This window comes from Dama dama, chromosome 33, assembly GCF_033118175.1.
Source record: "Dama dama isolate Ldn47 chromosome 33, ASM3311817v1, whole genome shotgun sequence".
NCBI classification, from domain to species: Eukaryota; Metazoa; Chordata; class Mammalia; order Artiodactyla; family Cervidae; genus Dama; species Dama dama.
The window spans coordinates 25,019,696-25,044,734 of NC_083713.1; the positions used below are offsets into that span (position 1 = coordinate 25,019,696).

At 36.9% G+C, this 25,039-nt stretch overlaps 2 protein-coding genes across 2 annotated transcripts in view; one reads left to right on the plus strand and one right to left on the minus strand.

Moving 5' to 3' along the window:
- CHN1 (chimerin 1) overlaps positions 1–25,039 on the plus strand; it is a 199,608-nt gene that overhangs the window by 37,627 nt on the left and 136,942 nt on the right. The window contains exons 2-3 of the mRNA XM_061135169.1: positions 12,050–12,088; positions 18,177–18,232. Coding sequence (XP_060991152.1) covers positions 12,050–12,088; positions 18,177–18,232 — 95 coding nt within the window. The remainder of the gene's footprint in view (positions 1–12,049; positions 12,089–18,176; positions 18,233–25,039) is intronic.
- Positions 4,316–11,342, minus strand: LOC133051278 (centromere protein U-like). Its single transcript, XM_061135812.1, has 3 exons — positions 11,183–11,342; positions 7,175–7,233; positions 4,316–5,976 (listed from the first exon to the last, which is right to left on the minus strand). The coding sequence occupies exons 1-3, from the start codon at positions 11,340–11,342 to the stop codon at positions 4,720–4,722; spliced, it is 1,476 nt and encodes a 491-aa protein (XP_060991795.1). The 3' UTR covers positions 4,316–4,719.

Below are 25,039 nucleotides of genomic sequence, written 5' to 3' on the forward strand. Positions count from 1 at the left end.
TATATCATGTTAGTAAAGGTGAATTTTTTTTACTTATCTAACAAAATCCAAATGGGAGCCGTTTGGGCACCTTGAGAGCTAGATAGGAGTTAAGTCTTTTCTTGAAGTTCTTGTTAGAAACTTTGTGTTGAGTGAGCCTGAGGACTTTCTGTTAATATGCCAATATGTTAACCAATGTGATGAGAAATGATCAAGCCTTTTAAAGAGGAAACTTCAGAGAGAGATGCCTTGTCTCAAAGGAGAAATAATAGGTTGGAAAAATGACAGCCCTTATTACCTTTGAACTGAGCTGAATGACCTAGTTCCTGTGTGTAGATTTTTGTTCTAAGAATACTGTATAGTGAAAAGATTGGAGTAAGCAGAAGGCTTTGTTTGTGTAGTTTGTTTGCTAGGTCTGCCAAGTTGGTTAGAGGAAACATTGCTTAGATCTTTAATTAAAGGCCAAGCTTGAGTTTTCAAAAGAGATTTCCAAGTTTGGCTCACATTTAATGTAGGAGGCTTTGTTGTCCCAAGCCGTGGGTCCATGGTTGAAGAGCTGAGCGCTGCACATGCAGAGTATTTGTTTTTGGAGATCTTTGATGAAGCTACATGTGAGCACTCTAGTTGCACAGTCTCAGAGGTTTTTTTTTTTTTCTTTCCCATGTACTAACAGTTCTGGGTCATTATTCTCTGAAGAATTAAAAACAATTATCTTTGGTTTTAAAAATAGTTTATTTCTGTCAGAATTTTATCATGACACATCACTTTTCAACTTGGAGCAGTTTTAAAGGACTTTGTTTCTTCTGAGAGTGAATTTAACTAACCTGATTTGGCCATGACTTTGCAGAGTGAATATTAATTGTTTTAGTTAAAATGCTTACTCACTGTGTTTTGAAGCATCTTCTGGGAAAGACATTTAATCGGTATGAGTTACCTAGAAACCTAGCCGAGCTCTTTTTTATTTGTTTTCTCCTTAGAATTGTGAATGTTATCAGCCTTTAAATTTTTGCTGTGAACTTTTGTTTCCCAAGAAATATGTTTCTTTTAGAGTTTAGTTTTCTTTATGACTCTCCCAAATATTAACTGTAGTAATTATTTGGTATTTATTATGAATTTTATGCCCTTGTTCTTTTAGAAGATCACTTTATTAGTAAAATAGTTTTATGGTCACAAGCATCTCATTATTTTGGTATGCCAAAATTTGGTACACAACAGGTGTGGATTAATCAGTAATGCAATGTATTTTCTGAAGAAAACAGGATAGGAAATCTCTTGCCAGTAGGTTGCAAGTTGAGTCTTCATTTCAAGGGAAAAATGGCTCTTTTTCTTATCCATAAGTGTCATTTTTTTAAACAGAATTGTACATTGTTAATTTTCAAACCAAACGCAATCTGAAACATGCTTTAAAACATTAATCACTTAGTTTTTGAGTGTGAATGTCATTAGTCTAAACCTCATTTAAAATGCAGCATAGTCTTTGTTGAGAAAATTCGTATTATTAAAAAGTTGTAAAAGCCTTTTTGCTTTGAGCCTAAAACAGTAAACAGCTTATAGTTCTAGAATGAACTACTTATATTTTAAAATAAAAAGTTAAGCAGGTTTAAACTTCATCAGTGGAATATTATTCTAAACCAAAGAATTCATAAGACACAACTATTATATAATGATTCACAAAACTGTGTAATAGATTAAATAAATTTTTTTACATTTTCAAAGGTCAGTCATTTTCAATGACATCCGTAGATGTATGAGACCTAAATAGGATCTAATTGGAGAGAGTATAAATATTTAATTCCATTGTACAGTGTTTTAAGTTAATCTAAAAATTCAGAACATTAGGGTATTTATAAGCACATTTAACCTTGTGACCCAATAAATGGTATTCCATGGTGTTCCTCTCGGACATCTGAGTATTTAATACACAAAGCAGAGGAAAACACGTGGTCATTACTTATGGATGCCTTCCTGGACCACACAGCGCAGATGCCTTCCAGTGCCTGTCTCAAGCTTTTCTCAATGTGTCTTTGATTTTAGCCACTCTACATTTTCGCAGTTTCTCAAAAACTGCAGATCTGAACTGTCTTGCCTCTGTACCCTATTCGCTGTGTTCCCTCTGTTTAGAATGTTATGCTCTCTTATTTCCAGTCTCCTTCCATTGGTCCCTATATTTTAAAAATCTGTCCTCAGCGCCATTGTCAGATGATGTCACCTCTGGTTTGTCTTTCTTGACACTCTGGCCAAAAGTGATTCCTTCTCTTCCATTCTTTCGTCAGGTCAGCAAATACTAATTGGAGCCTAGTCTTGTCAAGCATTTTGACAAGATGATGGTTTATAAAACTGTAGTTATGTATAAGAGTATTATGTATTGCTCTTATTATATTACTTTATTAGTAACTAATCATATCCATCCTGTTTTTCTTATTGCCTTTAAAGGCATAAACTACATCTGGACCTACCCTGTTATTGACATTCTTACTCATAGAAGCTGTTTAATATGTATTTACTGAATGAATTAAAACTTTCTGATTATTTTAACATTTCTGCCATGAACTTTGTAATTATTTTAACATTTTAACAAAAATCAATAAGTTGATATTTATGTAAAATTGTCTTTTGTATAGTGAATGAAAAGTATTACTGACAAAGGCAGTGGGAAAATTGGATTTTGTGGGTATGTACTTAATTTAAGCTCTCATCTATACCATGCTAAGATTATTTTAAGCAGTTGTCCCTGAATTTTTTAAGGTGGTTTTAAAATTAGCTGTCACTGAGTCATAGGTTGTCTGGCTGTCATTCTCAGTCATGCTCTAGAGATGAAGTCTGTCCTGTTTAAATGCTTGGTCTAGGTGGATTTTCTGACAGAATAAAAAAGAGGTGATGGGAGCCCTTGAGACCTGTAGCTGAAGGCTCTTGATAACTTCCTTTGAACAAGCTGAAAGGACTTTGATCTGTTAAAGGAATTAATGATTTTCTCTCTTTTCCTGTTTTAGTTAACTTTTATATTTCTTCTATTAGATAAAATGTATCTTGTCCTACCTTACCCCATGTCCTAAATATGCCAAGGAAATCAGGGTTTGAAATAGTTGTTCTCAAAGCATGTTCTAGGGGCTCCTACAAATCTCCCAAGTTTTTTCAGAGTTTTCACAAGGTCAAAACTATTTTAAATAATAGTAATAATGCATTATTTACCTTTTTCATTCTCCTCTCTCACAAGTGGCTAGTTGGATGTTCCAACTGTACATGGCATGTGATATCACAACAGATTGAATACAGAAGCAGATAGGAGAAACCAGCTGTCTTCACTTATACCAGATAGTAGAGAGATGTGCAAAATGTAAAACAAATTTTTGTTGTGAAAACTAAAGCTTTTTTTCATAAAAATGTTTAGGATATAACCAATTTATTATTATTATTTTTTTTCATGTTGATACAATACTGTTTAATACTCAAAATCCAGTCATACTTTGACAGTTATCTCAAAACTTTTCAATCCATGTTAATTTTAAACCTATTGAGAAATTAGTCTGTTAAGTTAGCAGATACCAGTTTGCCTTCAGGTAGACTATAGACTATCCACTTTTAAAGAATATCAGTCTGCCTTTGCTATAGCCCCATCAGTGTACTCTGGAAAGAACGTACCACAGGAGCTGCAGGCATTTCCAGTCTGGAGTTCTGTGAGCGCGCCACAGAGGCAGCAATCATGAGCCCATGGCGGCTGCATTGGAGACAGTACCGTCCAGTGTTCATTTTAGTATCTGTTGAACTGAATCCCTTAATTCAGTATAGATCAACTGTCTGGTGAAATTATCACACATTCTGTCTGATTAATTTTCTTCCTACTCTGTGCTCCCTCCTCTCTGGAACTACAGGAAGAGGAGTTTGCAACAGATACAACAGCAAACGCTGAAACCAAGGGTCCTCATGAACCATCAGCTAGCGTGTTGTCAAAAGGTGCATGTCCCGATGCTGACTGGGATAACGGCATTGATGATACTTACATTTTGGAGGCTACAGAAGATGCTGAATTAGCAGAAGCTGCAGAGAACAGTCTTCTTGCTTACAATGGGATGGATGAAATTCCTGATGAACTACTAATAGAAGTATTACAAGAGTAGCTAATTATGGACACTGATATAACTAGGCTATAATCTGCATGAAGGCAGATTTAGTACCATTAAATTATAGTAACTTATTAAATAAGCCTGTTATACCAACTGTTTTATTTATCACTTTACTTCCAAATCTTATTTACTGAAATAAACCAGTTTTACTGAGAATTAGCTCTGGTGTGCTTATTAAATTCAGTAGAATTCTTATGTGATTAACTATGTTCACATCAGCTTAATTTTGGATGTTTATTTTTAGGGTAAAGTTTCTGTATGTTTAAGGGCTGATGAGGTGTCAACGTTCTAAAACATTTTAAAACTTTGTACTTGGTGTTAACTAGAAAAGTTAATTATGGCCTCTAAAACTATTATACTTAGCCATTTAATTTTAATGACAAAGCAATATTAAATTCTGGTGACAAGATCATACAAACAGTCTGAACAGTAAGACAGTTTCCTGCTTTTAAACTTATCTGAGAATGTTGTTATAACAGTGAAAAATATTCAATTCAAATTAATAGTAATAAAGTTCAGGTTTTCTTCCCATCTTTGTGCAAAAATATATACTGCCTGTTACCTTCTAAAACTGTATCACGAGACTAATCTTAAATGTGCACATCTTAGTAGACTGGTCTCATTTCTGGTCAAGGAGCTTCTCTAATTGACAGTTGATATTTTGCAGATGATTTTCGGCTCCTAAAAGGGGTCTTGCTTTGAACAGCAAAGCTGGAAGGCTGGATGAATCATATGTTTCCTTTGCACTTGGTTCTTCCTCTTGAACATCTGCGTAATCCTGATGAAGCTGTTTGAGATTAGACAGGAAATATGCTGCCTTCCTAAGGGAAGCTTTTCTCTCCTGAAGTTCCTCATACTTTATTTGTAGTTGTTTCAGCTCTGGTTCTACCCAAAGCAATTCATCCTGGGCTTCAATCAAATGCTGCCTTTTCTTTTCGATATCGGAGATCATCTTAGCATTCTTCCTTTTCAGTGTCTTCAACATCTGGACATCTTGAAGCATTTTGATGAGTTCTTCTTTCAAATCAGAATGAAATTTGTTGATGGCTGCCTTACAAACTCGAGAGTCTATTTTTTGTTCATACTCTAGAAGAATGTTCTCGAATGCAGACAAAAACACATCTAATTCCATGATGTCACTGGCTTTCTTTTCTTTTAAACACCAAATAGGTGCACAGTCGGAAGTATCTGAGTCTGTGGCATCACTTCTTGGCTTCTTCCTTTTGCCAGGAAACATCTTATTCTTCTGAGTTTTCAGCTGATGTTCTGTGGCTAGCGTCGCTTTCTCAGCAGAGGACTCAGCACTCTGGGGTCCTGTCTTCTGAGGAGTGACCGCTTCAGCTGGTTTCTCCGAAAGTTCTGGAAGTACTGTAGCTGAAACAGCTTCATGCCGTGTATTTATGTTCTCTGTGGGTTTAACTTTTCTCCTTACATCACTTTCTTCAGGGCTTTCAGATTCGTCACTGATGGGCTTGAGTTTTCTTGTTGGCTTTTTGGCACTAATCTTTATAGACTCGTTTTCACTTGCTTCAATTTCAAAAGTGTCCGAACTTCTCTCTGCTTCTTTTTCTTGAGGAATTGAGGGGAGATGTGACCCGCAGTGCTTGGAGAATTCTTCCTCATCAGCATATATAGCCGTGCTGTGTAGAGGAGGGTCAAAGCTTTCATAGGATTCTTCATCTTTCTCATTTTCGCCCAGCCTGCTGAGGCTTGAGAACTGAGAATCATCAGGAAACTCAAATACATCCAGAGGCTTGTGCGTCTGGCCAGCTTTATCTTTCACGGAATGTGTTCTTCCTGCATGGTTCTTCGAAAATCTCGCATGCGACAGCCGCGCGGGCCGCGGCCGATCCGTTCCAGCCCACCGCTCTTGCCGCTGACGCAAAAACTCCAATTTATTATTTTTAATAAATTACCAAATATATGCTGTTAAAATTTGTTTTAACTTCTAATATGGTTAATATCAATAGAAATTGAAAGCTCCTTAGAATCCACACTTTTGAAACCAATAAGTCTGAGAGCCACGGGTTTAAAAGATTAAAAATATTTAAAATATCTGTCAGACTTTCTAACAGATTAAAGGTGAAATCTTCTTGATGTAGTCAAAGTATCTTCAAACTATGATTTATCATCATTGATTTCATCAGTCTCTAATTGTGAAGCATTTAGGTTGAATCCAGTTTTTTAGTTTTAAAAGAAATATTTCAGTGATATTCCTCTGTATTAATATTTGCGTAACATGCATAATTATTTTACAATAAGTTCCTAGAAGTAGAGCTGCTGGGTCAAAAGTGTGCAGAAGGAACAAGTATATTCCCATATTTTTTCCTCATTTCCTCAGTTAGCAGGAAATTTAGTATCTTCCTCTTTAGGCAGTCTCCTCCCCCAGGTTTGAACTTCATGAGGCTTACTCAGTCCCAAAGTAGTCCTATTCTCTTACAAATGCCCAGAAGAGAAGTTCAGTAAGTGTAATTATACACTGTTTACCTTCCTTCTCTTTATCACTTCTGTCACTGTTAAAAGTCCAGCCTTTGGTAGACAGTTGCTTGTCTGACTGCTACTAGGATACCCATTTTAGTCAGACTTGGCCCGAGTCAAAGTAGTGAACCCAGCTGGAGGTCAAGATTGCAGTTTGTTCACACTCTTCTATGGAACGTTCCATGTGTCAAGGAGGCTGAGGTCAGAGACACTTCTGGCCTTGGCCTCATGCTGGGCCAGTATGTATCCTTCCTAATAAACCCATAAGCCCATTTGTGACTCTCAATCACCAGTTTCAATTAATTCATCTTCAAAGGCATTTTTCTTTCGGAAGAGTTTCTGCCTTTTCCTGCCATTAGAACTTGGTTTGGGCTCTAAGTTTCTTCTGTGACAGAACTTCTTAATTTTGAATCTGAGCAATCGAAGATGAGGGTAATGTTTCTTCCCTTCCAGAAGGATTTAGGATACTATAAAATTGGTCTCAGCAACTCTAGCAATTAATTTGTTAAGAGTCTAAGGTATGTTTTTCTAAACCATGCAACTTTCCCCTCCCAATGAGCCCCTTTCCCCTGAGTCCTGAGGATGGTGGTACCTACCCTTTGCCTTACTTGTTCAACAGAATTGTCCACACCATGGTGAACTAGTATCTCCAGCCCTAGACATAAGAAAGACTGTCATAAGTTTTAAATGTTCTTTTTCAAAGAGCATCTCATTTACTCTGCCTTAACAGATGCCTGTTACACACTTTTAAAGGCTCATGATATGTATTGTCAGTTGTTCTTTAGAGATCTTGCACCAGTTTACACTTCCACTGGGAAAAAAGATTGCTAGGAAAAGACTTTTTTAAAAACAATTAATTTGTTTTAATTGGAGGCTAATTACAATATTGTGGTGGTTTTGCCATACATTGACATGAATTAGCCATGGGTGTACATGTGTCCCCCATCCCGAACCCCATTCCCCACTCCGTCCCCATCCCATCCCTCTGGGTTGTCCCAGTGCACCAGCTTTGAGTACCCTGTTTCATGCATCGAACTTGGACTGGTCATCTATTTCTCATATAGTAATATGCATGTTTCAATGCTATTCTCTCAAATCATCCCACCCTCCCCTTCTCCCACAGAGTCCAAAAGTCTGTTCTTTATATCTGTGTCTCTTTTGCTGTCTCGCATATAGGGTTGTCGTTACCATATTTGGAATCCTAAATTCCCTATATATTCGTTAATATACCATATTGGTGTTTTTCGTTCTTACTTCACCCTGTATAATAGGCTCCAGTTTCATCCACCTCATTAGAACTGATTCAAGTGTATTCTTTTTAATAGATGAGTAATATTCCATTGTGTATATGTACCACAGCTTCCTGATCCATTCGTCTGTTGATGGGCATCTAGGTTGCTTCCATGTTCTGGCTATTATAAACAGTGCTGCGATGAACATTGGGGTGCACGTGTCTCTTTCAGATCTGGTTTCCTCGGTGTTTATGCCCAGCAGTGGGATTGCTGGGTCATGTGGCAGTTCTATTTTCAGTTTTCTAAGGAATCTCCACACTGTTCTCCATAGTGGCTGTACTATTATGCATTCCCACCAACAGTGTAGGAGGGTTCCTTTTCTCCAAACCCTCTCCAGCATTTATTGTTTGTAAACTTTTTGATAGCAGCCATTCTAACCTGTGTGAGATGGTACCTCATTGTGGTTTTGATTTGCATTTCTCTGATCATGAGTGATGTTGAGCATCTTTTCATGTGTTTGTTAGCCATCTGTATGTCTTCTTTGGAGAATGTCTGTTTAGTTCTTTGGTCCTTTTTTTGATTGGGTCGTTTATTTTTCTGGTATTGAGCTGCATGAGCTGTTTGTATATTTTTGAGATTATTTCTTTGTCAGTTGTTTCGTTTGCTATTATTTTCTCCCACTCTGAAGGCTGTCTTTTCACCTTGCTTATACGGAAAAGACTTTCAAAACCCACATTCTGTTTTTAAATGTCACGAATGATTAGACTTCTTTTAGCATTAAAGTAAACACAGACTTAAATGCCAGTATTTCTTGGTTATTTGCCAAATACTCATTTTATTTGGGCACAAAACTCTGATCTGTAGCATCTTGAATAATGTCTTTTATAATATAGTAGGTGTATAGGCAAGATCAAAATAATAAGAATGCATAGGTGAAATCATTGACAATGCCCTGAGGCAAATATGGTAACATCATCATGTTTTTAACTTCACTTTTGGTGAAGGCTGGAGAGGATTCTCATTTACTAAAGTTCTCCTGAGTGCAAGATGCTTAATGTATGATACCTAATTTAATCCTCCAACAAACCTGTGTTACTACTATTCCCATTTTAGATGATATTATTACTCTATGCATAAAGAAAAAAGAGGTGGTAAGTTTCCTAAAGTCACACAGCAAGCTAAGGTTGATGTTCCCCTCCAAAAATCCTATCTAAGACCAGGTAAACAATCCCCCAGAGACAGAATATTAGCCTCTTTTTCTCTCACCATCTCCAAAGTGGAAGTGCTCTCCAGGGTCGCCTGCTCATTGGCACAACCTTGTACAGGGTTTGCAAGGAGTTAGGGCCAACTGCAAAGTAAGAGGGCACAGTCCCAAACGCCTCTCTCACTTCTGACTCCAATTGCAAGTGGGAGGTGGTTCCCTCAAATCACCCTTGGGTTTGATAATTCTCCAGAAGAACTCATAGGACTCACTAAACGCTGTTATACTGAGAGTCATGATTTATTACAGGAAAAAGATACAGGTTAAAATCCACCAAAGGAAGAAGCATCTAAGTCAGGGCCCAGGAGAAGGACTGAATGCAAGCGTCTCTTGTCCTCTGTGGAGTCAGCATGCATTGTCTTCCAGCACTGATGTGTGATGAGACACACGGAGGATTTCCAACCAAGGACACCCTCTCAGTCCTTGAGTTCAGAGTTTTTAATGAGGGTTTTATGATTGATGGCCCACCCACAGGGTGGAACTTGGTCTCCAAGTTGACTGACACTGTGTGGCCTAAAACCCCACCCTAAGTCACGTTGTTACTCTCTGGCTAGCCCAAGGATCCCAGGCAAATAAAATCACTTCCTAGGAGCTGAAGGCGAAAGTTAGACCTCTTCTTAGGTGCAAGGGTAAATTCTTTACTACCCTGGGTCTCAGCCTTGCTGAGTGCCTCTTCTCTTTTCTTCCTGGCCACATGTGCTGTCTTACACCGGTGGGTCGGGAGGTGCCTCGTCACTGCAGTTTATTCTGTTTGGATGCTGGCAAGAAGGCTGAGACACACACATGAATATTTCAGGCCAAATGCCAGGAGAGTGAACATCCATTCTCCTATTAAACCCAAAACTGGCTTAGGATTGAATAGCAATTTAACAGGATCCATATGGCATCGATGAAATCATTAAGTGACTTGAATGCTTAGAGGCAAATTTTTCCTCGTATGAAAAATATAATTCAATTAATTATAATTTATTTTTTAAGACAAACATCAGTACAATTAACCTTCTAAACATACACATCCACATGCCCACACCCACCCCCTAGCTAGGTAAATATGTATATATCTATATATTACTGTGCTAAGGTTGTATTTCATCCTAATGTTATATCATTGCTAGGTGAGTTTACCTGAGATGGTAGTTTTCCTAAATAACTACTCATTCATATACAGATAATCCTCCTTATTCTTGATTCTGTATTTGCAAATTTGCTTACTTGCTAACATTTATTTGTAACCCTTTTAAAATAAACACTTGTGACACTTTCATGGTAATTTGCCAACATTTATAGAGTGGCAAATTGAGTTGCCTGACCTGTATATTCCCAGCTGAGGCTGAGCAAGGCAACTCTGCCTTCTGCGTTTAAGCTCTCATATTGTAAACAAGTGTTCTTATCAGGACCTAGTTAATGCCACTTTTTTGTTTTGTTTTGTTTTTTGCAGTTTTGTGGCTTTTTATTGGTGATTTTATTTTTAAAAATGGCCCCTAGTGTCAAAATTCTGTCTGGTGTTCCAAAGTGCAAAAACGCAGTGATGTGTCTTATGAAGATAATACATGTCAGATAAGCTTCTTTGAAGCATAAGTTACAGTTTATTTGGCTGTGAGTTAAGTGTTTATGAACCAACAATATATACTAAGGTATCTTTAAACAGAAATACACAGAAAGCAAAGTTACATATTGATTGATGAAAATATTGTGACCAGAGGTTCACAGGAACCTAACTTGTTTCCCCAGGAGCAGTGGTTCAGTGTTGGTTAATTCATTGTGTATGGTGATGTTGTAGGATGTAACTTCTGTGAATAATGAGAGTCAATTCTATTTGCTGCATTACATCATTCATTTATTCATGTCATCTTTTATTCATTCTTTGAGAAAACATACATGAAAACTCCTGGTGCCAAGTAATTTCTACATGATGTAGAATTTCCCTCTTATGTCCTTTTGCCCATCATTGGTAGTCTTACTGTAGCCCTCTGATTCAAAGCATTCATGTGGTGGTTTATGATAACACATCAAATATGAAGTGTAAGATTGCATTTTAAAGGTTGGGATTTGGGGGCTGAATGTTTTCAGCATGTGATAATTTTAATATGAGCTACATATGCAAGATTCACCCTTCTCAGTAGACTTCCTGTGAATTTCCTTGTTTCCTTGAAGACCACGATTTTTAGGATCAGCTTGCTCAATGGGTTTATGTTGGATTCCAGCAAAGCCAGGTGATGTGTCTGGCCACACCTCCCGACACCAAAATGCTGTCTGCTGGTTTGGCTGCATGGCCTTGCAGGCATGACTTTGTGCTGGCAAGATTATTCCTCAGCTGTGCTTTACAGATGAGAATGCCAGGCTGCGCTGTCCCCTCTCCTTTCTCCTTCAGGTGCTTGTCTTTGCATCACTTTCCGCTGCCTCTTCACACTCTCTTAATCCACATTCGAGCAGAGGGAGGTGAATGGGCCTGGGGAGCACATGTTCACCTCATGATCTTTGTAGCTCCCTAAATACATTCACCTCCACTGAAGTGTTCCTCATTTCCTGGTTTTGATTGTCCAGGATGTATGAGGACTAAGGTCCATACTTTGCTGTTCTTTTCTCCTAATGTTAATAAAACCAGTTTCGCTGGCATCCTCCCAAAGTGAAAAATTCCAATGAGTTCAGGGATCTTTCAGTGGAATGATCATAGAGTTAAGCCCAGAGACATTATTGACTATTACCTCAGTGATGATAAAACAGTAAAAGTTAGGCTTGATGTTCTCAAGTGATAAGCAGTTGAATAAATAAGAATAATTTTCTTCAAACATCTCTGTGAAATTTTATTCCGAGGAAGGGAGGACCAAGACTAAAAATCTTTGAATACCCTTTAGTGCCTTGCACAATGCCTAGGACAAATAATAGACCTTAACAAATATATATTAAATGAATTAATTGTTAAAATAACTCATTTAAAATACAAATATTCAGTAATGTTAATTTGTTTTTTCTTTCAGATACAGATGAATATAGACCTCCTGTTTGGAAATCTTACTGTAAGTGTACAAATAATTTTAAATTGGATGGGTTATAGTGCTTTATAAGTAACATAAAAATATTAAGATATTTTTAATATTTTAAGATACTTTTAGATTTTAGAATCTAATCTTCAGTAGATAGAAGATTGATTCAATTTTGTGCCCACTATTGAAAAACTAATTTACAACAGGATTTGTGACCAGCACAGGAAAAGAAACTGTGGGGAAACAGAACATTTCCACGAAGCCTGTACATGGTTTGCATGTTAGGAATGCATCTCATCCCCCTGAGTTCACGTGGGATTTCGTATTATGGAACTTGAGACCACTTGTTGACAATGGCTGGTAAAACTAATGCAAGGAGAAACTAACTGAGAATTCAAGGAATCTTGTCTCAGATCCTGATTCTTTATATCAAAAAGGAATAAACAAATGATGATAAGTCAAGAGGCTAAATTGCTAGAAAGAATGGATAAAAAGAGACAAAAGAAAAAAATTTTTTTTTTTAAGGCATTGCCTTCCCCAATATGAGATAGACATTTGAATTCTATATTGTTCTTTAAACTTTGCATTAGGATACAATTTTTTTCTGATGAGTCTATGTTCTTAGTCCTTTATTTTCCCTTCCTTGTTTCCTAGAGAAGATTGTTGCATCAAAGAAAATCCATTTCAGATTTTTAAAAAATGGAAATAAGGTTAATACAATAGTTGTTTTTTAAAAAATCCATGAATGCACTGTTGTAGAACCAGTACTGTAAACTTCTGTATGCTGTCTAGAGTCGAATAGCAACCTAAAAAACTTTAAATATAGATTATTAGCATCTTTGTAAATATTGAGTTATTCTGTATTTTGGTATTTGTAAGTTGTTGAAATTTGCTGACTGAAAGAGCAGTAATTCAGATTCTTGTGTTCCCAGAACAATATATTGTTTAATAGGTTTCCACTTTGGGCTAATTATAGTAAGCAAAAATGAACAGTCTCTAAAAATAGTCAATAGATATATTTTCCCCCACCCCTGCTGCTTTCTTTTTGTTTCTGGGGAGTATAGTTCAAAGAATGTATAAAAATGACTAATGTTCTTTACCTCTCAAAGATTTTGTCATATAATCTCATTGGCGGGAGGCCTATTTAAAATTTTTCTCTGCATTTTCTGGTTTTCAATTTATCTTTATTCCCTTTGCTCTGACTTGTGCCTTGTGCATTTTAATGTAAGAGCATTTGTAAAACCTCAGACTGTTATTTAATCATGGTGGCGATTTTTCCCCCTGAAGAATATTGACTGCTTAATGTGGTATATGCAATTTCTATTTTCTGTATCTTCTTATGTCTTAGAGTAGCAACCATTTGTCTTAAAAATGGCATATTCCCTCTTTTATTTTGGTGATAATACTGTTTTAATAGTTTCTTTTAGTGACTTCAAGCCTGAAGAACACTGCCACCCCTCATCATTTTAATAGTAGAACAAGGAAGAAATTATTAGAATAGACTCTATTTTCTGACCATCAAATGCAAAAACTTCCAAATCAAGGAAATTTTATGATTAAACTGTTAAAGCCAAGCTGAAAAGCCCATCCCATATTTTAAATGAGTCATGTGAAATTACTTTATGAAATCATGAGGTTGTCTAAGAATTTGTATATGTGCACATTTTAACTAATGAGAAACATGTAAAAATTACATTCTCACGTTGAAGTAATTGGTATGATGATTGTTTAGATTGTTAAATGTGTTTGTCAAAATTCTGATTCTAGAAAAAAATTGAGATGTGTGTTGAATTCTTTTGTTTTCTTTTTGTTTGTTTTGCCTTTGCCACTCATAGTCACTTTTACAGTTTTATGTCCAGGTAACAGTAAATAATCCCCAGTAAGGTATTTAATAATAATACTGTAAGAAGTTCACATGTCCTAGAGTCTGTGCATTTTAATAGAAAAAGTTTTTTTTAGAACTAACGAGTCTGTGACACCCTTATTTCATCATGAGTGACTGAAATTTTAAGTTACTGGGGTAAAAGGCCCTGCCCAGTACCCTCAATAATAGAGCCGTGACATTTTGTTTAATTCCTATGTATTCCTTGTTCAGAGTTGATAAGTAACAAATTCTGTTTGATCATCTTTGGGACTGAAAAACCATAATGCATATGTTACCTTCTCTGCATTGTGACTTACATTTTTATAATTAATTCTCAAAATGGTGTGGTAAAATCTAAATGGATTGAGACTTTAAAAAAATCATGTATGTCTGTCCACCTAAGGAGATACAAGCAGAATGAAAGCTATTCAGAATGTTTTGGTTGTTCACGTCTATTCTGTACTACATCTATAAAACTGAAGGGAACAGTTACATTCTCATGCCAAAAGTTGCATCATGTTAAGGATTTTTCTTCTGTCTTTAGCTTGGTGGGGTCTGAGCAGCTTTTCACAATGTGATTCTATAAGAAACTTATTTTCACTGTGATTCTGTAAGAAACATTTAACCTGTGTCTCTTTTGTGCATTCTGATTTTGGTTCAGTTGAGCTTGTGAGAACATAATTCTAATACCTTACAAGTTCAAATCAATAATTAAGGAGGAGTTAGCAAGATGTCCAAGTTGAGAACTCTTAAAACAAATGCAGTTTTGTTGCTTTTCAATATGTCTTACTTGAAATCAGCCAGGGTCCGAACAGTTTCAAGAGGAGCTGGAATTCTCTTTTGCTTTTATTTTTGTTGCTAAATCTCTTAATTTTTACATGTTAAAAACAAATTTTAATTTGAAAAACAGATGCTAAAAAAAACACATGTAAGCCAGTTTTGACCTCAAGATGCCAGCTTGTGGACTTTGAACGTAATTCACAATGTATTGTCTCTAGGTACTAAGAATTTCCATAAGAAGTACATAAACATTAACACTTTTGAGGTGATTGAAAAATGTTGAGTACTTTAATCATACATCTTCTCATCTTGAATTTAGCTATTAATTTTTGGTGAATTATTAGATGATTGTGCAATTTAAGTTTCAGCTGAGTTTCAGCTTAAATTACAAAAAAAAAAAAACCCTCTAAATTTAGAAGGGCCTGAATTAATTATTCTTTATTAATTACAGTTTATGATTTTTGATGATCCTTTTGATGAACATTCCCTGAATTCATGTTATATTTAGTTATACAATACCCAATATTCAAAGACACTCCCTTTATATGTATTTTTTTTTAATTTTTTTTTTTTTATTAGTTGGAGGCCAATCACTTCACAACATTTCAGTGGGTTTTGTCATACATTGATATGTATTTTTATTAAAAATGAGTCATAGAACTAGACTAACCCTTGGTACCAAGCCAGTAGGGGGGTTGCTTGTCTGAAAATTGCTCTTCTCAATCAAACAGAACTATACCCTTTGAAACTCTGATGGAAGCAAAGCGTAAAATTCTTATGAGGTTATCACTCTTTCATACTGGCTTATCTTAATATTTGCTTACTGAAAAGGTAGATGCATCACTGATGATAACCAGATGCTACAATATTTTTGTGCTTGTACTCAAAGTCAACACTTCACTTTCTCTAATAACTTGTAATGTCCTCCTTGGGCACTACTCAGTTCTCATAATTGAGTTTCCATAGATGACCCTACTTTCTAAAACATTGTCTTGACAAAGGAAAACTACTGCTCAAAACAGAAACGTGAACTGCATTTTCACATCTTAGTTACAACTAGGGATAAATGGACCTGAAGAATGGACGTTTTTGCAAATCATGTTTTGGTCCTCTTAGGAGGATGGAGATTTACAGTTATCTCTGGGCTTCACAGGTGTCTCTAGTGGTAAAGAACCTGCCTGCCATTGTGGGAAACCCAGGAGATGCAGGTTTCATCCCTGGGTTGGGAAGATCCCCTGGAGGAGGGCATGGTACCCCACCCCAGTATTCTTGCCTGGAAAATCCCATTGACAGAGGAGCCTGTGGTCCATAGGGCTGCAAAGTTAGACACTATTGAAGCGATGCAACATGTACATGCTGATGATGCACGTGTGCTCTCGCCAAGTGGGCCACACAAATTTATTGTCACTGCTTTCTCTCTTCCCTTCCCATCTCAGAATTACTCCCTTCAGATCATCTCTTTAATCCATAAAAAACATATTCACGGGAGTATTTTTGAAAAACCAACTTTCACCATAAAATATGGTTATCTAAACTATTTTAATTTATTTTGTCTCAGGGATTTTTGCAACAAGGAGGATAAGGCAAAGGAATACATTTCTATCAGTAGATGTCAAACATTATTAAGTGAGGAAGTGTTTTGTTTATTTTTTGATTCTTAAACAGAAAAGCTCCATCTTCTTAGCACTTTTAAATCATAGTATTACCATACTGTTATGTTTTGGTAATGACCTGAAGATGCATTGTGATAGTCAACTATTTGTTGTAAAGAATTTTCTGTATACTAATAGTATCAGTCATCTATATATAAAAATAGCTAATCTTTATTGTTTATCATATGCTGGGGACTGTTTTAAGTCTTTCACATATAGTATTTAATCCTTTCAGTAATCTGTAAAGTAGGAACTATTGTTATCCCCATTTTCAAATGACGAAAACTGATGCTCAGTATGCAGTGTTAGTGGCGAAGCACCAGCATTCAGATTCCAGCTGGTCTAGTTCAGGAGTTGAGATTTGCAATTTCAGTACTTTGTTGCCTTACATAGCAGTACAGACAGTGATGTGTGTCTGTGTATGTTCTGAGTATGCTTACTGTACGTGTACACACACAGGCTTCTCTGGCGGCTCTGATGGTGAAGAATCTACATGCGATGCAGGAGACCTGGGTTGGAAAGATCCCCTGGAGAAGGGAAAGGCACTCCAGTATTCTGGCCTGGAGAATCCCATGGACTGTATATAATCCATGGGGTTGCAAAGAGTCAGCAATGACTGAGTGGCTTTCACTTTCATATACACACGTATACATAGTCTAACTGTATATGTTTATATATGTCTCTGCACTATATATGAATATTATCAGAGGCAGAGTCTATATAATAAGTCCACTTGAAATGTGAGCCTTGTATTCTTTGACAATCCCAGATGCTGTCCCAGATATTACATTGACAAATGTCTACGTATTTAAATACACTATTAAATTCAGTTATATGTTGATTATATGTGTAGAAATAGAAAACAGATTTTCTCCAAGAGATAAACTTAGACCTACATAAACACACGTTCTCTGATAACCATACATTCTTTTGATTTTTTCTTTGTGTCAAGTCAAGAAGCCTGAAGTGAGGCTTAGAAGGACATGTGTGTGTGTGCTCAATCGTGTCTGACTCATTGCAACCCCATGGACTAGAGCTGGTCAGGTTCCTCTATCCATGGTATTATCCTGGCAAGAACACTGGAGTGGGTTGCCATTTCCTTCTCCAGGGGATCTTCCTGACCAACGGATTGAACCTGCAGCTCCTGCATTGGCAGGCAGATTCTTTACCATTGAGCCACCTGGGAAGCCCTTAGAAGGACATGGTATTGATAAAATTTTTCACCAGTCCATTTTCAGATGTCCAAAAAATTATCCTCTGGCAGCTATTTGGTGTTTGAATTCTCTCTTGCTGCATTTACCGTAGTTGAGTAAGTGGTGGTAACTTTGACTCAGAAACTTTGTTTCTAGGAGAGATTATCTTTGAAGATAAATGTTTATAAGATAAATGGGGAAAAACAGTGTATGTGTTGCATCTAGCCTATAAATCCTAATTTTAGTTTCAAGTTTTGACACTTAATAATGTGCTGTTAAAATACACAACTATTATTTGTTTATAACAGAGACATTCTTTATGTAATATATCCATAAAAATTGAGGAAAATAAATGACCAGATTATGGAGAGCAGAGCCAAATATCCAGTATTGAGTTGTTATAACACTTCTGTGGCTTATAATTTTTTTATTTGTGTTTGCTTCTGGGCTTTCACTAAATATACTTTGGCTTACATTCTTTACTTTTTTCATAACAAAATTTAATTTAATAGCAAATAGGACTGTACCACAGTTTTCTTATGAAAGTTAAAAAGCAGGCAGGTTTTGATTCCTAATGTATTCAGATGTTCTGCATAAGAGAAACTGACATCTTTTATTTTCTAACTTCCCAGTATATCAACTGCAACAAGAAGCCCCTCATCCTCGGAGAATTACCTGTACTAATGAGGTGGGTGTAATGAAACCATTACGAAATGTGTCTCAATCATTTGTTTCCCAGACTTTGACCTTCTTCAGTGGTATGGTTGTTTGTGGGATTAACCATTGATGCTACTTAACATCATAAAATTGTAACTTGAATGCATTTTTCTTAACATTCTTCTCACTTTTTAATAGACTGTGGAATACAGGGTAGACTAAGACAGTATAATTTTAAGTGGTGTTAGTATTCTTTTCAGTGAATTTATACATTCTTCCATTTCTTATTGTTTTATTCTTCTTAAAGTTTGAAGGCATCATTGTAACATTATTGAAGTAATTTTTCCATCGATTAAAGATTTAAATCATGATTTTACAAAGCAAAAGTCAAAAGCAAAAGTCATGGACTGTTCACCAAAAGATATATATATATATATGACAAGATAATATATAAGAAGATCTTCAACTTCATTAATAAGAAAATGCAAATTAAAATATACAGTGAAAATTTTCACTTTTCAGATTGGCAAAAGTTCAGCAGCTTAGAATATACTCTTAGTTGGTAAACCTGTGAGGAAATAGGCACTCATATATTGCTTATGGGAATGTGAAATGCTACAACTTTATATGATAGTTTTGTAATGTTTAACATCTACATTTATCATTTGACCTAGCAGTCCAAATTCTACTCTGATTTACTCTGATGAGTTGCCTGTACAAATATGAAATAGCGTATGCTCAAAAGTTTTTCACTGTAGGATTATTTGTAATGGCAGAATGTTGGGAAAAAAAATCTAAATGTTCCTAGGCAACTGATTGAATAAATTACAATAATAAAAAGAATAAGAAAGAATTCTATGAGCAGATATGGATTATTTCCTTATACAGAATTTATATGTAGTAATTTTGGTCCCTATTTAGTAATAAAGAAGGGAAAATAACAGAGAAATAAATCTTACTTTTGCAAAAGAGAAACACAGGAAGGTTAACCCAGATACTAGTGAAATAGTTTCTATAAAGCGTGGGTGAGGAGCAGTGTAGATGGGATAAGGGTGGAAGTGAGACTTCTCTGAGGGTGTGTTACTTCTGAACTGTGCGAGTGTCTCACATATTTAAATAACCAAATTAAATAAAAAGGATTTAAAAAACTCTAAAATTGAATACAAAGAGAAACAAGTGAACATAACAAATTCATAACGTTATCACCCCTTTGCTGACAAAGGTCTATATAGTCAAAGCTATGGTTTTTCCAGTAGTCATGTATGGATGTGAGAGTTGGACTGTAAGGAAGGCTGACTGCCAAAGAATTGATGCCTTCCAACAGTGGTGTTGAAGAAGACTCTTGAGAGTCCCTTGGAATGCAAGAAGATCAAACCAGTCAATCCTAAAGGAAATCAGTCCTGAATATTCATTAGTAGGACTCATACTGAAACTGAAGCTCCAGTACTTTGGCCAGCTGATGTGAAGAGTCAGCTCATTGGAAAAGACCCTGATGCTGGAACAGATTGAAGGCAGGAGGAGAGTAGGATGACAGAGGATGAGATGGTTGGATGGCATCACTGATGGAATGGATATGAGTTTGAGCAAGTTCCAGGAGATAGTGAAGGACAGGGAAGCCTGGCATGCTACAGTCCATGGGGTTGCAGAGTCAGACACTACTGAACAACAAAAAATCACCCCAAATTAAGTAGCTTTTAAACATATTGTTTTGGCTGTACAGATGTAGAAGGAAATATTCTAAGATCTGAAACCTGTGAAAAGATGTTTTAACTATAGTTAGTTGGTTTGTTGTTGTTAGTGGTACTTGTTCAGAAATTCTGCAGTTATCTTGTTGTAAAGTAGGATAGAGCAAAGGAGTAATTATATTGGATTTTGGGGAACCAAAGTTTTAGGAGATACAAATATGGAATAGGAGGCAAAAATGACAAATACACTGTGGAATTGAATTTGAATTGGAGGTATCAATATGACCTTGTAGATTTTTTAAAATGTATTTTCCATCTCAGTTCATGGAAAGGTCTTAGAAGAAATGTCCCAGTAGGAAAAAATAAAACCAGTGCTTAGATTTTAGTTTCCAAGTACTATTTCCTACTAAAAGGAGTCAGTGTTCCTTAGAGAAATTTCCTGATTCTAGAATATAGGGGGTGGGAGGTCTGGGAACATCTTATGTCAGAAAGCAAGTGGATGAGGATGTGTCAAAAACACATAGGATCCCACTTGAAGAGATCCTACAAGCAAAATTTGGGACAGTTTGACACCAGAAAGAATGATAGTAATCACAACACATGGAATGAAAAGAGAATTTGTAAGTCTGTAATGTTACTTAAAAAAAAGAAAAACCTTCCCCAACACAAAGAGGAAAACAAAGGGGAGAAGATTGTTCTTTCCAGTAGACTAGTAGCTAAAAATGTAGAAAGAATGGTAATGATTTTCACTAGTAATTGAATCAAGCAGTGATTTATCATTAGACATTAAAACATTGAATAAAAAGTTATATGTGAGTAGAATAATCACATGGTCTTGACTGTATTTCCAGTCCAGTTCACTCTCCCCAAATTCCAGACTATATACCCAGTATCTGCTCTACCTCTTCCTCCAGTTATCTAGTGGGCATCCCAAATATAACACATCCAGAGGAGAACTGACCTTTATCCTCCTTTCCAAACCTGCTTTACCAGAGCCTTCCACATCTCAGTTACGGGCATTTCCTTACTTACAATTGAACCAATCCAAACCATGCATCATCCTTGATTGCTCTTTAATTGTGGGGAGATGAGAGAGAAAAAAATAATCCATCAGGAAGTCCTGTTGGGTCTGTCTTCAGAGTAAGTCCAGAACACGTCTAGAATTCTATCACTTCTTACTATCGCCATAGCTACCATTTAGGTATGTACTTTGGAAACTGCTAGATTCCCACCCAAATCCATTCTTTCTTTGGAAATAAGGTTACTCTAAATTTCACCAGCTTTTTTTTTTTTCAATAGTCACGTCCATGTGACAATTTTCTCTTGTGGAATAGAAGTGAAGCTTAATGTCGAGTCCATTAAAACTTTCCACCTAAGTCCTTCTGAATTATTTTTATCTTCTGCTTGGATTCAGATAAAAATTAGGAACTCTTGACAAGGAGATGGTGGAGCTACAAGATGGAAGATATCTGGATGTAGGACAGTTGTGTTCTTGACCTGAATACTTACCTAGAAATTATATACAGGCACACTTAGTTTTTGCTTCCCTGATAGCTCAGTTGGTAAAGAATCCACCTGCAATGCAGGACACCCCAGTTCGATCCCTGGGTCGGGAAGATCCGCTGGAGAAGGGTTAGGCTGCCCACTCCAATATTCTCAGGCTTCCCTTGTGGCTCAGCTGGTAATCCGCCTACAATGCGGGAGACCTGGGTTCAATCCCTGAGTTGGGATGATCCCCTGGAGAAGGGAATGGCTACCCACTCCAGTATTCTGGCCTGGAGAATTCCGTGGACTGTATAGTCCATGGGATCACAAAGAGTCGGACACAGCTGAGCGACTTTCACTTTCATACTTAGTTTTGTTGTGCTTTGCAGGTACTACATTAACAAACTGAAGGTTTGTGGTAACCCTGCGTTTCACACAAGTCTGTCAGAGCCATTTTTCCATCAGCATTTGCCCACTTTGTGTCTCTGTGTCACATTTTGAGAATTCCCACAATATTTCAAACTTTGCATTGTTGACATTTTGTTCTGGTGATCTGTGATCAGTGTTACTATTGTAATTGTTTTGGGGCACCATTAACCACCTCCACATAAGATGGCGGACTTAATAAATGTGGGTTTTCTGACTGCTCCACTGACTGGCCATTCCCCCCATCTCTCTCCTTCACCTTAAGCCTCCCTATTCCCTGAGACACAACAATATTGAAATTAGGCCAATTGATAATCCTTGCAATAGCTTCTTAAGTGTTTATGTGAAAGAAAGAATTGCACATCTCTCACTTTGAATCAGAAGCAATGCATGATTAAGCTTAGTAGGGAAGGCTGGTTGAAAGCTGAGATAGACCAAAAAGCTAGGCCTCTTTAGCCAGGTTGTGAATGCAAAGGAAAAGTTCCTGAAAAGTGCCACTCCAGTGAACACACAAATGATAAGAAAGTGAAATAGTTAATAGCTGATGTGGAGAGAGTTTCCATGGTTTGGATATAAGATCAAACCAACCACCACATTCCCTTAAGCCAAAGCCTGATCCAGAGCAAGGTCCTAACTCTCTTCATTTCTGTGAAGACAGAGAGGTGAGGAAGCCGCACAAGAAAAGTCTGAAGCTAGCAGAGATTGGATCCTGAGGTTTAAGGAAAGAAGCCATCTTGTAACATCAAAGTGCAAGATGAAGCAGCAAGTGCTGACATACAAGCAACAGCAAGTGTCCAGAAGATCTTGCTAAGATAATTAACAAAGGTCGTTATACAAAACAACAGACTTTCAGTGTGAATAAAATTGGAATTCATATCTTTACATGGGAAGAATAGTCATCTAGGTCTTTCATGGCTCTAGAGGAAAAGTCAATGCTTGGCTTCAGAGGACAGGGTTAGGGGTCTTGTTGTTAGGGTCTCTAGTGCAGATGGTCACTTTTGAGTTGAAGCCAGAGCTCATTTACCGTTCTGAAAATCCTAGGGCTCTTAAGAGTTATGCTAAGTCTACTCTGCATGTGCTCTGTAAATGGAACAAAAAAACCTGGATGACAGCTCATCTGTTTACAACATAGTTTACTATTTTAAGCCCACTGTTGAGACCTACTGCTCAGCAAAAGCTATTCCTTTCAAAATATTGCTGTTCATTGGCAATGCACCTGATCACCCCAGGGCTCTGATGGAGATATATGAGATTAATGTTTTTTTTCATGCCTGCAGGGCTTCCCTGGTAGCTCAGGTGGTAAAGAGTCTGCCTGCAAGGTAGGAGATATGAGTTTGATCCCTGGGTTGGGAAGACCCCCTGGAGAAGGAAATGGCAACCCACTCCAATGTTCTTGCCTGGAGAATCCCATGGACAGAGGAGCTTGGCACTAGGCTACAGTCCATGGGTTCGCAAAGAGTGGGACACAACTGAGCAACTAATACTTCCACTTTCAACGCAGCATCATCCTGCTTGGATCAGGAGTGATTTTGACTTCTAGGTCTTTATTATTTAAGAAATGTGTTTTATTTCTGTAGATGGATCTGAGCAAAGCCAGTGAAAACTTTCTGGAATGGAATCACCTTTTTTTAGATGCCATGAAGAAAATTCATGATTCACAGGAAGAGGTCAAAATATCAACATTAACAGGAGTTTGAAAGAAGTTGATTTCAATCCTCATGGATGCCTTTGAGGGGTTCTTGACTTCAGTGGAGGGAGTCACTGCAGATGTGGTAGAAATATCTAGAGAACTAGGATTAGAAGTGAAGCCTGAAGATGTGACTGAATTGCTGCAATCTCGTGTAAAACTTCAGTAGATGAGGAGTTACTTCTTATGGATGAGCAAAGAAAGGGATTTCTTGAGGTGGAGTCAAGTGCTGGGGAATGTGCTGTGAAGATTGTCGAAATGACAAGAAAGGTTTTAGAATATTACATAAACTTAGTTGATAAAGCAGAATTTGAGAGGATTGGCTCTGACTTTGAAAGTTTTACTCTGGGTAAATTGCTACCAAATAGCATTGCATGCTGCAGAGAAATTGTTAATGAAAAGAAGAGCCCATGGGTGAGGCAGACATCACTGTTGTCTTATTTAAGAAATGGCCAAATGGCCACAGCTTCCCAACCTTCAGCAGCCACCACTCTTATCAGTCAGCAGCCATCAGCACTGGGTAAGACCTTGCACCAGATTATGACTCACTGAAGGCTCAGGTGATGGTTAACATTTTTTAGCAATAGAATATTTTAAAATTAAGACATATTATTTTTTAGTTGTAATGCTATTACATAGTAGCATGTAAATATTAACTTACATGCACTGGGAAGCCAAATAATTTGTGAGACTCACTTCATTGCAATATTTGCATTATTGTGGTGTTCTGGAACCGAACCCACAATCTCTCTGAGGTCTGCCTATGTTAGCAAGAAATAGACTTCTATATATTGAAGTCAATTTGTCATACTAAATTATTCTACCCTGTTATTGTGTAACAGAAATGGTTCTTAATTGATATTTCCCCTCCTGGTCTGAATTCTCATCATAGGATGTTCTTTTTGAAACTTCAGTCAGATCATGTCACTCTTCTTCTCTGAACTGTGCATTGGTTTCCTGTTCCAGAGTAAAAGCCAAGTCTTACCATGACTTACACTGCCCTGTATCATCACCACATCTGCTTTGTTTTGCTGGGCTCATCTGCTGTTTCTCTGTCCCTCATTTTCTCTCCTGTCCTGCTTTGGCCACACCAGCCTTCATGGTATTCCTCAAATGTTCCAGGTATGCTTCTCTTAGGCTCTTACTGGAAGGTTTCTCTGGATTCCACATGGCTGATTTTTTCATATCCTTCAAGTCTCCTCATCTCAGTGAAGCCCATCCTGACCACTGTATTTAAAATTATACTTTATCACCCCCAGCATTTCCAGTCCTCACCTATCTTTGTTTCCATAACTCTTCTCATTCTGTAACATATTGTATAATTTCATTACCTGTTATGTTTATTGCTCTCTTTCTTGAATATAAGCTCCATGAGAGTAGAGATATTACTCTGTTTTGTTCATTAGTATTTCTCAGGTGCCTTGACATTGCTTGACACGTAAGTATAGGTGCTTAATGGTTAAATAAATGAATGGGAGGTACAGAGCACAAATTTAACATTTATTCTGTTTCAGAGGACATGCTTTGCTAGGTGAGAGTATGAGTTTGGTACAGG

Excerpts from the sequence above, each read along its gene's own strand:
- LOC133051278 (XM_061135812.1), bottom strand. The coding sequence starts at position 11,342 with ATGCAGCCAAACCAGCAGACAGCATTTTGGTGTCGGGAGGTGTGGCCA. Across the intron at positions 7,234-11,182 it reads CAGGAAGTCTACTGAGAAGG|GGCTGGAGATACTAGTTCAC; the intron begins GTGAATCTTGCA and ends TCTTATGTCTAG. Across the intron at positions 5,977-7,174 it reads TTGAACAAGTAAGGCAAAGG|CGGCAAGAGCGGTGGGCTGG; the intron begins GTAGGTACCACC and ends TTTTTGCGTCAG.